The following is an 18588-nucleotide window of genomic DNA, read 5'->3' as shown; positions in this document are numbered from 1 at the left end:
TTTAGTTAATGCACACTCGTAGGCATCCCCTGACGGAAATGTGCAAATAAATGCTAAAACGCGCCAATAGGATCTCACCAACTCGTGCTTGGCTCTGCCCACCTTGCTTGTTCTGACCTCTGATTAATTTGCTCGCATTGGAAATGTTTATTTATTTTGTATTTTATTTTAAATTTAACCAGGTAGGCCAGTTGAGAACAAGTTCTCATTTACAACTGCGACCTGGCCAAGATAAAGCAAAGCAGTGCGACACAAACAACAACACAGTTACACATGGAATAAACAAACGTACAGTCAATGTGCTAGAGGCTTCACTACAGACCCTGGTTCGATTCCAATCTGTATCACAACTGGCTGTGATTGGGAGTCCCATAGGGCAGCACACAATTGGCACAGCGCCGTTAGGGTTTGGCCGGGGTAGGCCATTATTGTAAATAATAATTTGTTCTTAACTGGCTTTCCTAGTTAATACAAATACATTTTAAAAAACGACACGCTCTGGTCTATCTTGGTTCTATTAGTTACCTCTGGTTTGTTCAGCTATTCCTATGGTGAAATAATTGAGTTTTGGGATACACGCCAAAAATAAGGTCTGAGGTTAACACAGGTTTAGGATATTTTTTATATATGTTGTTCTATGAGTTAATATCAGTCAGTTAACATGACCTTTATAAACTATGAAGCCATTATGTGCTTACATACATTTCTCAGAATTCACAAAAAAGTGACTAGCTGACGAAGATAATCGCCTAAGCCACACCTTATTTTCGACATTTATCCACCCCCCTTGCAAAAACTAAATACATTTCCCGATAGGCTTTGTACAACGATCCATGGTGGAGTTAGTGCCTACAAAAAGACGCCATTATTACTATAGCTCTCTTTTGAAAACAGCGCAGTCGTGCGTCGCGTTTGCCGCTCGGCGTCCATGATTATGTGACGCTTCTGCAGAGGATTCCGGAGCGGCAGCGGGAGAGAAGTAAATGCTCCCCCTTCTACACTTCAAGTAACGGCAGGTAAATAAAACAATATTTTGCAGTGTACTTTAATAATATTGTTTACCAAAAAAAAGAAGGGGGGGGGAGCGTAATTGCATCGGTTTTTCAACTTGTATTCCTCTAAGTGAGAATTCGTGGCGCATGTTTTTATTTTTGATTCGAATCGTCTCCGCTCCCGGTTAGGGCAGCCTCTTTCTCTATCGTTTCACAACAACTTTTTGTCGGAATGTTATTGTACTTTGAGCTGATTTGATGGGACTTCTCCAGTTTAATTTGTTTCCCGAAATTGTATGGATTACCAATGTTTCGTTTTTTAACTTTTATAGGGAAAAGACGGCGTTTTATCGGGAAAACCGGGTTTTGTAATTCCACCGTATTAGTAGCAGTCAGTCGACGGTCACCTGCCCACACGTCTACTGCTAACGGTACAACTGCGTCAGGCTGATGCTCAATGTCATTCAATAATGTTTCATATTATAGTTATCCCCATGTTTATATATCATAGGCAGCAGATCAATTATTTTATATATATGTTTTATTACCGGATGTGGACGACTAAGCTAATAGTAGTTATCCTCCTAGCTAACGTTAGCTTCTGTTAGCTTTCGCTATCCCACTGAAAGGTCGGCACTTGCTGTTAAACAGGCTATGATTACATTTGCTCGTTCATTTAATTTAGTAAGCTAATAACTTACAAACGCAACGTTAACCAAACACTAGTTGACTGTTTGCCATAAACCTGTCTAGTCGAGTGCTTGTGTGTGATACTGCTAGCTAGTGTTAGCTATCTAACGTTAGCTAGTGTCGAAATGGTTAGCTCGCAAAGAGAAGTCATGCACCGCTAGCTAGCGCTAGTTGTGCTTATTGACTATCTCACATTGGTGAACGCTGGTTAGTTAACGTTATCGATCTTGCAGAATAATCCATGACTATCGTAGGTTGGCTAGCCTGCCGGGCAGCTGCCAGTGTCAAGGAAGTCTGCTGAAGCCGTCTCCTGACATTTGTTAGCTAGCTAGATTGTAATCTACAGGGACGTATATTATAGGGTGCAAACTCGATGTTCGACCACATTTCATTTGATCAGGTGTTGACCATAGCAATATGTTGCAAACGTTAGCGTGATATTTTTTTTGTACTGAGTTTACCAATTGTGTTGCTGTATGAAATATTTACATGGGAATGCCTACTATGGCCACCTACTGTAAAGCTCTATCTCTTGCCCGTTTGATGCCTATAACGGGTAACCCATAACATGCCGCCGTTATTGAGTGACAAGAAGGCCAACCTATCAAATCGGTTCAGCTTCCATTTGCTCTTCGTCATTCCCCGGGTTAATCCACTATCAGGCCACAAAAACGAGTGGTGAGTGCCGGTGTGTATACTGCCATATGAAACAGATGCATTTGGCAGCGGCTGGGCTTCCTCTTTTGAGCGCCTGACTGCATAACAAGGCTACTGAAATGTTTAGATCTTAATTTATTTTTATTAAACCTTTTACTTAACTAGGCAAGTAAGTTACGAACAAATTATTATTTACAGGCCTAGCGAAAGGCCTCCTGCAGGAATGAGGGCTAGGATTAAAAACACAAATACATTTAAATAAAAAATATAGGACAAAACACACATGACGAGACAACACTACATAAAGAGAAACATAATACAACATCAAATTATACTCTGCCATGCTATCGATTAATATGCTTGACTAGTTTGCATACCTGCGATACAAATTAAATCTGTTTTCCTGGTATACTGTTGGTATAGGATTTATGATTTCAAAGGGCGTTAGGTCATTCTTTATAACGTGGTGATTTTGTGGCCTTACATGCTTAACAGTTGTGGGGGTGATCACTGTCATGTGAGAGACTTTCTATGGGCCAGAACTCTGGCTGATGTTGAATACAGATGAATTGCCTTGATCATAGGGTTAGTCAGCCTGACCTGAGTCACTCCACAGTGGGACCTGTTCCACAACATCGCACCTTAACCACCCTGTTTGACATCAATGTTCCTAGCAGACGCCCTTGCATAGGATGACTCGCATAGCGTGCATGTTTTGTATATTACTCAGACACCAGTCTTGGAATTTGCTTGCACATTGACTAGCCTAAAAATCAAGATTCATTAGGACTTTTGACCCTTGGGTCAGGAGTATAGCCTAGGTGTAAATTCCTTGCTTTAAGTTTACTCAGCAGATTATTCAGTAGACCTGACTGCCCTTAAGTGTGGTGGTTGGAGGCAATATGGGAGCTTAAAAAGCGCACACCCATTACAGGATCTCCATAATGTAACTCCTTTAGGTTCTTGTCATTCCCTGGGTTGCTGTCTGCATGGGTTAAGAGTGCAGGCTCTCTTAGGAGCCTATTAACAAGCTGGTGTCTGAGACCAGGACTATAAACAGCCATTAAAAACCATCCGTGGGGACCGACAGGCTGTAGATCTGCTGGTGTGGGTTGAGGCAGCCCGTAGTAACCAATAAATAATTTGCTTTGGTTCATTACAAAGTGTTCACTTCAGCACACCCTCATGTCGATTTATAATCCTCATTATTCCTATACGTTTGCACAGTGAGCTAATCTATTCTGTTACATTTGAAATATGAATAATATTTTCTGTTTGGCTTAATATTCTTTTAAATTAATGGGGTCTCAAAGCAACTGAAGTCACCTGGGTCAGATCTTTGAAATCAGATTGAACCAGGTCAACGAAATTAGCATAAATGGCTTATCAGCTGTGTTGCAAGGAATTGCTGTGTATTCTGTCATTCTTCTAAGCCTAGGGCGTACAGAGTGCAAAACATTAGGAACCTCTGCTCTTTACATGACAGACTGACCAGGTGAAAACTGTTATCCCTAATTGATGCCACTTGTTAAATCCACTTCAATCAGTGTAGATGAAGTGGAGTAGACAGACTGGTTTAAAGGTGGATTTTAAGCCTTGACACAATTGAGACATTTATTGTGCATATGTGCCCTTCAGAGGGTGACTGGGCAAGACAAAAGATTTAGGTGGCTTTGAACGGGGTTCTTCACGCTCAACTGTTTCCCGCGTGTATCAAAAAAATTGTCCACCACCCAAAGGACATCCAGCCAATTTGACACAACTGGGAAGCATGGGCCAGCATCCTTGTGGTTTGCTTTTGACACCTCCGTCCCATTCCCCGATGATTTGAGGCTGTTCTGGAGGCAAAAGGGGATGCGACTCAATATTACGTTCCTAATGTTTTGTACACTCCGTATATCATGGTGTAAAAGAATAGACCTACCTTGTAACATTTAAATGCAACAGAGATGTGACGCAAGTCTTTTTCCCCCCCCCTATCTTTCAGGTTGTGCCGGTGAAGTAAGCCGTAGCCCAACATGAGCCCCTCTGACTGAGACGCAAGCACGTCTAGTGTTTTGCCGAACAGCTGATAGCTTTCATCAGTTAAAGCCATGCCTGACGAGTGAAGTTACCTATTTGCTCACAGAAAGAAAAAAAACAGCACCCTACATGTCTCTCCATGTAGATTCCTCCCTGTGCATCCTGCTGGAGTAACCCCCCCCTCCACGCCTTCCAGATAGGCTCTACTGCCCTGTCCCCTCTCCACACCACCGCCCCTCCATATCCGCCTGTCACAATGCCGCTCCACCTCAGAATGGCCGACACCTGAAGATTCCCATGCGTCCAGTGAGCGACGAGTCGGACGGTCCTGCTCCTCTTGAAAGCTTCTCGTGCCCCCTAACCCCAGTGGGCCCCCTGCCTGCCGCAGAGATGTCCCTGCTTCACTCGCTGGGCCCAGTGCAGAGCTGGCTGGGCCAGGAGCTGGAGAAGTGCGGGATCGATGCCATGATCTACACCCGCTACGTCCTCAGCCTGCTCCTGCACGATAATTACGACTACGACCTGCAGGATCAGGTAGGTGTTCAGCAGCGGCAATGTCTTGTTACGAACATGATGGTATCTAGTGACCCCCACTTAGTTAAACATGCACCTAGTCAATGAAGAACAGGCTCTGTTTAGTATTGATTTGAGTCAGTTTGTTTTGTGGTTTTAGCGAACCTAACGATTAAACCCACCCATTTTATTTCTTGTGCTGTCAATATTTTAAAACATGCATTTCCCTTTCCTGTTTATACCAGCTGTCTGGTTAAATAACTGATGTGGATGTTGTGTGCAGGAGAACAACATCTTGTTGGGCTGGGAGAAGGGAACTGGGAAGAAATGGGCCAAGTGTAAGAAGAAAGGAGGGACGGATCTGAGTCTGGAAGAGATAAAAAAACAAGCCGCCGTGCAATGCCTGCGTTCAGCATCTGATGAAGTAAGTGCCTGTTCCGCCCCGGTGTAGCAGCAAATTGGTTCTCTTCACCCTGTTTTTTTTTTTGTTGTGAGCGCATGTGGTCTTCTCCCAGCATTGCTCATGCACTGTTTGAAGCTTGAGTGTTCAGGGGGCAGAACATAGACTGATAGTTGGTACAGCAGTTGAGTATTTCATTTTTAAATACAGCAGCCTGTAAGCTACAAAGCTGAACATGTTGAATCAATGAAGAAAGCAGGAACCGTCTATGTGTGTAAATTGTTTAATGATTCGTGTCTGTCAGGAATTTATTACTGTAATTCTGCCGCCTTTGCCTGTTGAACTTCAGTCAGGCATATATTAATTGCATAAATCATGGTGAACGGTCATTGCATGAAGCAAATTCTCTGTGAGAGGGGTACACCGTTAAATAACTGCCACTATCATCATGTGATACTTGGCATTGGCCAGGCTCATTTTGTGATCACTCTCGGAATTTTTTTTCACAGTCCGTCGTGTGATATAATGAGAGTTTACTGGCAAAAGGGTTGAATTGATTTCAGTAGAGGAAAGCATTGTGTCACGGTGAAAGACTCCATTTGCTCTCACACTTTAAAACACATTATTGAGATTATATTATGGGTTGACCTTGCAGCGGTGTCATTACGTCTACGTTCACAGTTTAATACGCCTGCTTTATATTCTTTCTGCGCTGTTATATTATTATTATTATTATTATTATATATTTTTTTAAAGCAAAATCTGAATGCATTTGCTGCTGCTTTTCTTTACTGGTCGGTTGTGTTGTCAGTAGTATAGTACCAGAGGTAGTGGAGAGGGAGCGTGACGGCCTGGGGTAGAGCTGGAGGTTGGTTTGGCAGTAGTATAGTACCAGAGGTAGTGGAGAGGGAGCGTGACGGCCTGGGGTAGAGCTGGAGGTTGTGTTGGCAGTAGTATAGTACCAGAGGTAGTGGAGAGGGAGCGTGATGGCCTGGGGTAGAGCTGGAGGTTGTGTTGGCAGTAGTATAGTACCAGAGGTAGTGGAGAGGGAGCGTGACGGCCTGGGGTAGAGCTGGAGGTTGTGTTGGGGGTAGTATAGTACCAGAGGTAGTGGAGAGGGAGCGTGACGGCCTGGGGTAGAGCTGGAGGTTGTGTTGGCAGTAGTATAGTACCAGAGGTAGTGGAGAGGGAGCGTGACGGCCTGGGGTAGAGCTGGAGGTTGTGTTGGCAGTAGTATAGTACCAGAGGTAGTGGAGAGGGAGTGTGACGGCCTGGGGTAGAGCTGGAGGTTGTGTTGGCAGTAGTATAGTACCAGAGGTAGTGGAGAGGGAGAGTGACGGCCTGGGGTAGAGCTGGAGGTTGGTTTGGCAGTAGTATAGTACCAGAGGTAGCCAGTAGTGGAGAGGGAGCGTGACGGCCTGGGGTAGAGCTGGAGGTTGGTTTGGCAGTAGTATAGTACCAGAGGTAGTGGAGAGGGAGCGTGACGGCCTGGGGTAGAGCTGGAGGTTGTGTTGGCAGTAGTATAGTACCAGAGGTAGTGGAGAGGGAGCGTGACGGCCTGGGGTAGAGCTGGAGGTTGTGTTGGCAGTAGTATAGTACCAGAGGTAGTGGAGAGGGAGCGTGACGGCCTGGGGTAGAGCTGGAGGTTGTGTTGGCAGTAGTATAGTACCAGAGGTAGTGGAGAGGGAGCGTGACGGCCTGGGGTAGAGCTGGAGGTTGTGTTGGCAGTAGTATAGTACCAGAGGTAGTGGAGAGGGAGCGTGACGGCCTGGGGTAGAGCTGGAGGTTGTGTTGGCAGTAGTATAGTACCAGAGGTAGTGGAGAGGGAGCGTGACGGCCTGGGGTAGAGCTGGAGGTTGTGTTGGCAGTAGTATAGTACCAGAGGTAGTGGAGAGGGAGCGTGACGGCCTGGGGTAGAGCTGGAGGTTGTGTTGGCAGTAGTATAGTACCAGAGGTAGTGGAGAGGGAGCGTGACGGCCTGGGGTAGAGCTGGAGGTTGTGTTGGCAGTAGTATAGTACCAGAGGTAGTGGAGAGGGAGCGTGACGGCCTGGGGTAGAGCTGGAGGTTGTGTTGGCAGTAGTATAGTACCAGAGGTAGTGGAGAGGGAGCGTGACGGCCTGGGGTAGAGCTGGAGGTTGTGTTGGCAGTAGTATAGTACCAGAGGTAGTGGAGAGGGAGCGTGACGGCCTGGGGTAGAGCTGGAGGTTGTGTTGGCAGTAGTATAGTACCAGAGGTAGTGGAGAGGGAGCGTGACGGCCTGGGGTAGAGCTGGAGGTTGTGTTGGCAGTAGTATAGTACCAGAGGTAGTGGAGAGGGAGCGTGACGGCCTGGGGTAGAGCTGGAGGTTGTGTTGGCAGTAGTATAGTACCAGAGGTAGTGGAGAGGGAGCGTGACGGCCTGGGGTAGAGCTGGAGGTTGTGTTGGCAGTAGTATAGTACCAGAGGTAGTGGAGAGGGAGCGTGACGGCCTGGGGTAGAGCTGGAGGTTGTGTTGGCAGTAGTATAGTACCAGAGGTAGTGGAGAGGGAGCGTGACGGCCTGGGGTAGAGCTGGAGGTTGTGTTGGCAGTAGTATAGTACCAGAGGTAGTGGAGAGGGAGCGTGACGGCCTGGGGTAGAGCTGGAGGTTGTGTTGGCAGTAGTATAGTACCAGAGGTAGTGGAGAGGGAGCGTGACGGCCTGGGGTAGAGCTGGAGGTTGTGTTGGCAGTAGTATAGTACCAGAGGTAGTGGAGAGGGAGCGTGACGGCCTGGGGTAGAGCTGGAGGTTGTGTTGGCAGTAGTATAGTACCAGAGGTAGTGGAGAGGGAGCGTGACGGCCTGGGGTAGAGCTGGAGGTTGTGTTGGCAGTAGTATAGTACCAGAGGTAGTGGAGAGGGAGCGTGACGGCCTGGGGTAGAGCTGGAGGTTGTGTTGGCAGTAGTATAGTACCAGAGGTAGTGGAGAGGGAGCGTGACGGCCTGGGGTAGAGCTGGAGGTTGTGTTGGCAGTAGTATAGTACCAGAGGTAGTGGAGAGGGAGCGTGACGGCCTGGGGTAGAGCTGGAGGTTGTGTTGGCAGTAGTATAGTACCAGAGGTAGTGGAGAGGGAGCGTGACGGCCTGGGGTAGAGCTGGAGGTTGTGTTGGCAGTAGTATAGTACCAGAGGTAGTGGAGAGGGAGCGTGACGGCCTGGGGTAGAGCTGGAGGTTGTGTTGGCAGTAGTATAGTACCAGAGGTAGTGGAGAGGGAGCGTGACGGCCTGGGGTAGAGCTGGAGGTTGTGTTGGCAGTAGTATAGTACCAGAGGTAGTGGAGAGGGAGCGTGACGGCCTGGGGTAGAGCTGGAGGTTGTGTTGGCAGTAGTATAGTACCAGAGGTAGTGGAGAGGGAGCGTGACGGCCTGGGGTAGAGCTGGAGGTTGTGTTGGCAGTAGTATAGTACCAGAGGTAGTGGAGAGGGAGCGTGACGGCCTGGGGTAGAGCTGGAGGTTGTGTTGGCGGTAGTATAGTACCAGAGGTAGTGGAGAGGGAGCGTGACGGCCTGGGGTAGAGCTGGAGGTTGTGTTGGCGGTAGTATAGTACCAGAGGTAGTGGAGAGGGAGCGTGACGGCCTGGGGTAGAGCTGGAGGTTGTGTTGGCGGTAGTATAGTACCAGAGGTAGTGGAGAGGGAGCGTGACGGCCTGGGGTAGAGCTGGAGGTTGTGTTGGCAGTAGTATAGTACCAGAGGTAGTGGAGAGGGAGCGTGACTGCCTGTGGTAGAGCTGGAGGTTGTGTTGGCAGTAGTATAGTACCAGAGGTAGTGGAGAGGGAGCGTGACGGCCTGGGGTAGAGCTGGAGGTTGTGTTGGCGGTAGTATAGTACCAGAGGTAGTGGAGAGGGAGCGTGACGGCCTGGGGTAGAGCTGGAGGTTGTGTTGGCGGTAGTATAGTACCAGAGGTAGTGGAGAGGGAGCGTGACGGCCTGGGGTAGAGCTGGAGGTTGTGTTGGGGGTAGTATAGTACCAGAGGTAGTGGAGAGGGAGCGTGACGGCCTGGGGTAGAGCTGGAGGTTGTGTTGGGGGTAGTATAGTACCAGAGGTAGTGGAGAGGGAGCGTGACGGCCTGGGGTAGAGCTGGAGGTTGTGTTGGCGGTAGTATAGTACCAGAGGTAGTGGAGAGGGAGCGTGACGGCCTGGGGTAGAGCTGGAGGTTGTGTTGGCGGTAGTATAGTACCAGAGGTAGTGGAGAGGGAGCGTGACGGCCTGGGGTAGAGCTGGAGGTTGTGTTGGCAGTAGTATAGTACCAGAGGTAGTGGAGAGGGAGCGTGACGGCCTGGGGTAGAGCTGGAGGTTGTGTTGGGGGAAGGGTCTGCAAGGCTGAGTGAGCTGCTCTCTAGGTACTGGACTCTGCAGTCCTTATTTTTTATTTTTTATATATATATTTTTTTAACCAGCACACACTGCACGGGTTTGCAGCATAGAAAGCAGAGTGCGTTGCCTGTCAGCTGACCAGCGTTAGCACAATGATGCAAGAAGACACACACGGCCAGGGTAGAAACTTGGGCCGGCATGGTAAGGAATGTTACTTTCTGTTAGAGTGTGTGAAAAAGATTTGAACTAGTTCCACCCTGTTTATTGTGGTGGCTATTTCTGTCCTCACTAAATGCTGTTGCTTTTCTGTCGGTGCCTATTGCCTACTGGTCTGTCGACATGGCTGTCTGTTTAAATAGACCGGCTCGTTGCAGGCCTTGTTTACAGAAAACGGATTACTTCATCTTTGTTGACAGAGTAGGATATCAGTGGGTATAAGGAAGAAGTGGGCGACAGAGATCTTATGTTGGCTGATGCCTGATGTTTTGTAAGTGTTTTGATTGAAAGACAGGAGGTGGTTGTTTTGGCTATGCTTAGTCATTTCTCCCTCATAGCTAAATTGAACAGTCATGGTACAGGAGGTCTGGCCTCTGACAGTCAGCTGGTTTGTCTTTTGTCTGGCCTATGTTAATACCCTCTAGTCAGTGTTATAAAAAATAGTTCCAATCCTCAAGTGTTATTTAGGCAATAAGGCACAATTTAACATGATCAATGTACCAGGTTAAGGGCTACTATCTGCAACGCAGAGTGCCTGGACACAATCCTTGGCTGTGGTATATTGGCCATATACCACAAACCCCCGAGGTGCCTTATTGCTATTATAAACTGGTTACCAACGTAATTAGAACAGTAAAAATACATGTTTTGTCATACCTGTGGTATACCATGGCTGTCAGCCAATCAGCATTCACGGCTCAAACTATCCGTTTTTATAATGTTGGATACATCCAATCACTTCATGACTGGTCTGAAGGAAGCAAATTGTTTTATTGGGGCTCATTTGATTATTCTGTTTAGATTCTCTTCAATGGATTCTTTGCTAGATTAATTCTTAGATGTGACCGTTCTCCTTTCTTTTACCCCCCCCCAAAGAACTCTGGAATTGAGAGCCTGGTTGAGGAGCTTTGCTCCAAACTCAAGGACATCCAGAACAAACAGAAAGGTTTGCATCTTGTGTTTATACATTCTCTGCCATTTTTATAACAAACTAGTAAATATGACACACCTTATCATATTATCTCTTCACAGAAGATAAACAGCTCAAGAAATCGGATGGATCTCAGTCTCCTGAAGGAGTTGAGTCCCCTTCCTCAAAGGACCAGGTTGAAATGTGAGTTTTACCCAAAACCGCAATAATACTGCATTCATAATAATGTCCTGACCAGCCGGCACAACTATTCAGATTTGATTTTGTTGTATGCTCATTAAAATATGTGGTAATTAATTTATTTATTCTTTGTTGTATTTTATGTATTGAACTTAATTGACAACGTTTTCTCTCGTTGTTGCAGGTATTATGAAGCCTTTCCTCCTTTGTCAGAGAAATCTGTTTGTCTCCAAGAGATCATGACGGTGTGGAACAAGGCTAGAGCCATTGCTTACTCCGGTTCCTCGTCTTCCGCGGCCCCGCAGACCAGCACCGACACCTCCTCCCCAAAAGATTGCAACAGTGATGGTGAAGCTGCTAAGGGGAGAACCCCTGAGGCATGCAGCACTAACCCAACCAGCCAGAGAATCCAGCAGAGACGCAGCAAGAAGGAGAAAGAGAAACGATTCCATGGGGGCGCAACAGCAGAGGACCGAGCCACCGTCCATGGCAAGAAGCAGGTGAGGCACAGGTCAGAGGGCAAGTATCGCCCTCGTTCCTGGTCCTCTGGTTCTAGTGAGGCTGGCTCGAGCTCCAGCGGGAACCAGGGCGACTCCAAGACTTCCAGCAGCAAGGCGGGCAGGATCAGGCACAGGTCCAAGGAGGTGTTCAGCAGGACGAAGAGGGGTTGCCACAGTGGACAAGTGAAGCTGGCTCTGAAGGCCGTCGACAAAGAGGAGCGGCGGAATGCTGGAGGCAGCAGCAGCAGCAGCGTCACTGGAGGCCCTGTGAGGCAAACGCAGTTCTACAAAAAGGGGAGAAGACAGCTGAAGGAAATTGGAAAAGATCCTGGCTGGTGGGAAGAAAAGGAGTCTGGAGCTGAGGCCAGCAACAAAAAGGAGTACATGGAGGAGCCCCTGTGGTACACGGAGCCCATCACAGAGTATTTAGTACCTTTCAGTAGCAGGAGGAGCAAACTGGAAACAAAGTACCGGAGCAAGGTGGACTCTCCAGACGACTCGACTACGTCCACCGACTTCGGAAGGCTGTCTGAGAGAATGCAAGGCATCTGCATTGCCAACACAAGCTTCCAGAGGGCGTATCTGGCAGCGGGCACCTTTGTCGACGGGCACTTTGTTGAGGTGCCAGGTGACGCAGATGAGGATGCTACCGAACTCAATGGGACCTCAAGCTGCCCTCCGCCTGAGGATAGTAGAGGGTTAGATGATGAGTATCTGCCCGAATTCACTCACTTCTATGAAGTCGATATTTATCAATCCATATTGGATCCTAGTGCCTCAGACTTGGTACAAGAGAGTCGAATCTTGAACATGATTCGACAGAAGAGTGAAGGGCAAAGAGACTTTGAGGCAGAATGTTGTTTAGTGTTAGATGGCCTTGAGCTGCAAGGGGAAAGTGCAATAAGGATGGGCTGTCTGGATGCTTTGGGAGATGATGGGTTCTTCATGCAGGATTTGGAAAACATGGCTCAGTTCTGGGCATGTTATTCATCCTCTAGCTCTGAAGATATAGATGGCGAAAGCTTTGCAGGGGACTCTCCCGTTCAGCTCTCCCCCGCTTTGGACGGCGTTCCATTCACCATCGGCATGCTGCCTGGAAACCTGGAGGAGCCTCATCTCCCAGAAGCCACCAGTGAAGCTCCTGGTCTGAACTCCTCCTGCTTGTCTCTTTTTGAGCTGCCGTACGATAGCCCAACTCTTCCTTTTCTCACCGTTGGTCACGAAAACAACACAGATTCAAGTAGCTGTCGAGATCCACATTGTAACAAGCAGTCTCGTTTGTTAATATGGACCAAAAATAGTGCCTTCGATGAAACTGAACACTGTTCGAACCTTTCAACGCGAACCTGCAGTCCGTGGTCTCATTCGGAAGAGACGCGTTCAGACAATGAGCACATAAACGTTCAAGCAGAGGACTCCGCTCTTATTGGCAATGAAGAGATTAATTGTATAATCCCTCCCATCTCTGGTACATACCTAGAGGAAGAAATCCTGGACTTTTTACAAGAAAACAATGGCCACCAGTGCGAGGAAGCCATTGTAGGCCCTGTGTCCAATCCGACCATCGCAAAGAAATCTAAATTGGAGTCCATTTGTGGAATAGCGTTAGAACGGGATGAGAGCAAGCAGTACGACGCTGGCATGTTTTCAGACGACTCAAACCAACCGAGTGACAACTACAGCTCAGGGATAATAAAGGACATTTGGACGGCTGTCGGAGATGGGGATCTACTATCACTAGGAGAAGAGAATCCAGGCGAGGGCTTGTTTTCCCAGGAGTCGAGCAGCTACCGCTGCGGCTGTCTCGACTTGCAGACAAAGGAAGATGATCCCGTCCAAGGGCCTCCGAAGAAGGCAGTGCAGCGCTCCGAGTACCACCTGTGGGAAGAAGGCAAGAATGAAGAGCAGGCCCTCCTGGATAAAAAACGGCTCTCGAAGATGAATGCTTCCGGGGATTACATGACGCCGTCCAATCCCTGGGACGTGAACCCTGAGAAGGACAACACGTCGTTCATCCTGGGAGGAGTGTATGGAGAGCTGAAGACGTTCAGCAGTGACCAGGACTGGGCCGTGGTGCCACCAGGCGCCGCGAGAGGCAGCCTTCTACAGTGTGCCACTGCTGCTGCCTCGTCCTCTGGCTCAGACGTGGTAACCATTGCTGGTACAGACCGTGTGTTCATGAACACAGGCAGCTGCTTTGCCTCCAGCCACAAGCCCCTCTGGAGGCCCCTGGTCTCCTTCGGGCAGAGTGACCAGGCTACTAAAGGAGGTGAGGATGGATTGAATAAGGGATTTTCTTTTATCTTCCATGAAGATTTACTCGGATCCTGTGCAGGCTTCCGTGGTGAGGAGCCGGGGATCGACTACCCGTTTGCGTCCTTTGATCTGAACAATCCGTTCTCTCAAGTCCTCCAGGTCGAGTGCTCCTTTAAGCCGGAGGACATGGCTTCGTTCAGCCCGGGGTTCAAGCCCAAATCTATATTGTGCTCGGACTCGGAGAATGAAGCTTTCCACCCACGGCTATACGGCATCAACCGGACCACCCAGTACAGGGCCATCCGCATCTCCCCCAGGACTCACTTCCGACCAATATCAGCCTCGGAGCTGTCGCCCGGCGGAGGGAGTGAGTCGGAGGTTGAGTCCGAGAAAGAAGAGATGAGTGTTCCCGTCTTGGCCCCGCCGGATGTCTCCGACGACCCTCAGGCCGACCTCAAACCACTTGAGGAGGATGCAGAAAACGATGGCCCGTGCTACGGGAAGTCAGAACTGGAATCTGGAAAATTCCTGCCCAGATTAAAGAAGTCGGGCATGGAGAAGAGTGCCCAGACCTCACTGGATTCTCAGGAGGGCTCTAGCACCCTCCTGCCTATCGCTGAGCAGGAAACTTGCTTGGACTGCGAAACAGCGAGCGGACAGGTGGCTGTCCCAGTCGACAAGATTCAGGAGGAAGAATCTTGCAGAGAAAAGGAAGCCTGTAAATGTGCCGCAGCTGGTCAGAGTCCCACATATGGGAAAACCTATGACTTCATTGAAGATTTGCATGAGGTAAGAATCTTATAGGAATGTCGAGCTGTGTCGGATCAGAAGTTACTCTACATTTTGACAATGCAACAGTTTTCTCTCCATTAGACTAATACATTCCATTTTTTTTATTTTTTTATTTTTTTTATAGTTCCCTCTATTAAATATTAGTGGACAGGGACTAACTGGCATCCAGCAAGATGAGTGCTGGTGGCAGAACACAATCTGTTCCCCACTTTTCCCTGGACCTCAGTGTACAGGTAAGATCAAACGTATATTAAATCTATTTATCTTTGGCCTACGGCTAAAATTACTTCTGAGGTATTGGTTTGATATACGGCTGGAAACTTTCTGATGTTTGTTTGATCGTCCCTGACAAACAGATGGGTGTTGAATTGGTCATATATTGTTTATATACAACCTAGGCTACTTTAGTTTTAAACTAAAATACAAAATATTTAATCGTCTTAGTCACAACTCTACAGCATTCAGTCAGCGTAGTCATTCCAATAAGTGTCAGCTGTTCAGATGGCTTTAGAACAGGGTTAACCCCTCCGGTGCAAGTAGAAGATGTTGCCCCAGCGCTACACAACTGAATCAAACCAACTCATTGAGATTTGTATATTTGATTTGGCTGTGTTGGGCTAGGGTAAAAACCAGAAGGTTCACCCAGGGGACCCCAGGACCGAGGTAGGATAACAATGCATTAGAATAAATACTAACACCATAGAGCATGGGGGTGGGGGCTGTCTCTCACCCTCTCATACATACTCTGACCCAGCCTGTGGGGGGATATTCCCTTTCCTTTGGAAAATGCTGGTCTGTATACTGCCCTACGTGCCAGTGACACGATCTTGAAACAGGTTCCAGTTAACGCACATTTAATCAAATGCAAACCGTTTCAGTTTTGAACTCAGGATAAATGAACACATGCCCTGTTTACCAACTCATGTTTCTCAGCCACTGTCTTTATTCTCGCAGGGAGCAGCAACATCTGAGCAGTCCAGCTCTGTGGCGAGGAAGCCCATCGTCAGGAAGATATGGCCTCTTCTCCTTTGACTGCACCTCTACTTGCAAAGATATGGGGGGGGGGGGCCTCGCGACTTAGAAACAATAGGCTTCTGGACAGAGGAACCCCTCCACATACCACCCTTAACCCTGCTGATTTTCATTTTACTAGAGTCTTGTGTAATCAACAACAACAAAACAGGCCGCAAGTAGGAAACACTCGAATATGTTCTACATGTCTTCATGGGACGCCATATCTGAAGACGTGTGCATTTTAGATTTGGGTTTTAGTTGATTCTTCCAGACACAATTCCGTCTTAATTAAAGAGTCAGTTAGATATTAGGGACAGTCTTGTTTTTTTCCCTCCATTGGTTTTTCACAATTTTATTTTTATTTTTTTAGCCTTTGACCTAGGATACTGGTAGTTATGGTTTCCGAATGGTTGAGCATGTTCCTGTCCTAATAGTCTCACTCCTTATTTTCTAGTGTAACTGCTGCAATTTCCTTCATCTGACTGGGATGCCTCTCTTCATAACGTATGACAGCCCTGCGTTTGGGTCTCTTTTGTTTCTCTTCATGCCTATCATTTAGAAAGAATGTGGAGTTTTTTGAGTTAGCGTGTGTGCCTTTTCTGACTGAAGGAAAGAATGTGTGCATCTTACCTCTCAAATCTGTATCAAAGACACCCCCCCCCCCACACACACACACATGCAAAGTTGCTCTAAATGAGTATGATTTTGGGTGATTGTCAGATTTTCAGAACCTTAGTAGTAGACACAGTAGAAATGGTTTGTAAGATAAAAAAGTAAAATCAACCCCCCCCCCCCCAAAAAAAAAGATATGTTAAAAGTACAAAACTGCTGTTCAATGCAAAAAGCAAAAAAAAATAAAAAGCATGGTTCAGCTCAATTTGGGGTGTAATGGCCCTTTACAAAAATACTTAATTATAGCCATTTCTACAGAGGCACCGATTTGCAGCAATTGAAAGGTTTTTTTTGTGAACTCCATAGTCCAAACAATTGGTGCTATGAATATGTTGACAGTTCTGTAGCAGTTTTGATATTGTGGCTGTGTAATGTAGATCCTGTAGTTTGTTTGTCGTTGCAGAGTGGAGAAATCGGTTGATCTTTTGGAGAAAATAATTGCGATTTGATGGTCCTCGCTTTGACTTGGTTTTCATTTTTTTTAAAGAAGAGTTACGTTTTTAAGAACTTTTAACTAGTAAGTTAACTGGCCTGTAATAATGGGAATAAATAGTTATTTGATTTAAATCTGATCAGATTGAGTCTATTACAGATAATAGTGTCAGTGTGTTCATCCTATTGTAAGGTCTACAGTAGAAGCAGGATTTTAAAGGCAATGTATTTCTATCCAGACACTACTTAACTTAAAAGAGCGTAATATTAAACATTCAAGGAAAAGGGGATCAACCCCAAATAACAATTCAATGCATAAACTAAGTTTAATCGGAGGCCCGACGACGTTTTAGTGATTGTTTCTGTCGCCTGTGCATTGACTATTAAATCCTGAGTTAACGCACACCTTTAGACGAAATGCATTTGGTTTTCCATGTGCGTTGTTTGTTTGTCTTTATCACTGCAGTGGTTTATTTTTCGGTTTTTGGTTCCCTCCTTCCACTTAAAAATATGTTGTTTTCGTCCTCAGAAAACCGAGGAATTGAAGCACAGTTACCATCCCTCCATGTTCTCTTGTGACGCATCCGTTATGCAGTCCAAAATATGTCCGCCAACAATGTGTGCACACTGGTTCTAATGCACTGTCACAGGGCACAGGGTCTCCATTGTGAGCGCAGTCATTGATCCTACGTTTTTTTACTATTTTTTTTAATTGTTATTATTCATCGACCCCTTAATGGACAGCCGTATCTTGAGTTGGTTTGGAAAATGGCAAAGTCGATAACAATCAATTTCAATATGCCAGGGCCTCAGTCTGCCCCATAATTGTGGTGTTTGTTCTTCACTTGTGTTAAACCGATCGAAACTTGAATGAAAGACTGCTCTGAAAAACGTCAGGCTACTTTCAATTGTAATTTATTTAGACAGTTGTCAGTCACTCAGGAATACTTAAATACTAAATGTTTTTGTCAAAGTAGGTGGAAAACACTTAATTCTGTGGCAGTGCATCAGTACTTTCATTCAAGCATTAATTTATTACTGAAACTTTATTTGAGGAAAAAATAAACAGGCTTTTATTAATCCCATGCTTCCTACAGAGTTAATTGTACAGCACATAGTTTTAGAGCTAAGCCCGACCGAGCTGTTTTGAGATTGCCTAAGCAATGTGAGGGGGACCTTTCATGGTCCTCGGTCATATGCAATCTTGGCGCGCATGCAAACTTTTAAACATTCAAGTGTAACGTGGAGGAAAGTCACTCCGTTTATTTTGCATGACTTATTTTTCAGTACAGGAGAGCTGAGACAAAGATTTGAACTGTTATGGAGTGTCTTTACAAATAAGAGCAGCATGTCAACACCACACTCCATCTAAGTTGAATTAAACCGGTTTTGTATATGACAATAAGTACAGGCCAGGATAAAGCAGTGACTTATTTTTTATTTTTTATTTAATTTTTACTTTGTGTGTAGATGTGTGCGAGACCGAGTCACAGCACCTACATGGGAGTTTGAAGGAAATGCATTCATTTGTTTTTCTGTTTATATATTGAGGGGAAGTTTTGAGAATGCATCGAGAGCGTATATGCATTTTGAAACTACATTGACGAAGTTTAACACTGAGTTTTGCTTGGTCTGAAGGACATAGCATATCCGGCACTGAGAACCAGAGTTTTCCTAGTCTCTTCATTCCTACTAGATGACATCCCGTTGTCCCTCATCCTCAACTCCCATCTGTCTCAAGTGGTTGTATTGTTCTAATTTCATGTACACCCTGAGTAAATTATTTTGTTTCATTGTGGAGTTTCTTAACATCTAATAAAGGAATAAACCAAATCACCCCAGGTTCTGTTCTGGTTTCTTATTTATGTATTTGCACCATGTTCACTGTGTCAGAGGGCTCTGCCAGGAGTTCAGTGTTTTCAATGGGCATAATACTAAAGTAAGTTGTTGTGACTAAATATCTAGGCCATCAAACAACTCTGGACCTCAAAGCCA

General features: G+C 46.4%; 1 protein-coding gene across 1 annotated transcript; it reads left to right on the top strand.

Annotated features, from left to right (window-relative positions):
- Positions 1-881: 881 nt before the first annotated feature.
- On the top strand, positions 882-18429 carry LOC110500747 (uncharacterized protein KIAA0232). Its single transcript, XM_090214887.1, is given in 10 exon segments — positions 882-1016; positions 1325-1423; positions 4327-4895; positions 5158-5298; positions 10693-10762; positions 10849-10930; positions 11112-14472; positions 14600-14675; positions 14678-14708; positions 15430-18429. Coding segments are annotated over 8 exon segments (4125 nt in total). The 5' UTR covers positions 882-1016; positions 1325-1423; positions 4327-4658; the 3' UTR covers positions 15557-18429.
- Positions 18430-18588: the final 159 nt, after the last annotated feature.

This window comes from Oncorhynchus mykiss, chromosome 21, assembly GCF_057628025.1.
Source record: "Oncorhynchus mykiss isolate SJ-2025 chromosome 21, ASM5762802v1, whole genome shotgun sequence".
NCBI lineage: Eukaryota > Metazoa > Chordata > Actinopteri > Salmoniformes > Salmonidae > Oncorhynchus > Oncorhynchus mykiss.
The sequence above is the reverse complement of the archived record's forward strand: the minus strand, read 5'-3'. Positions and strand labels throughout refer to the sequence as shown.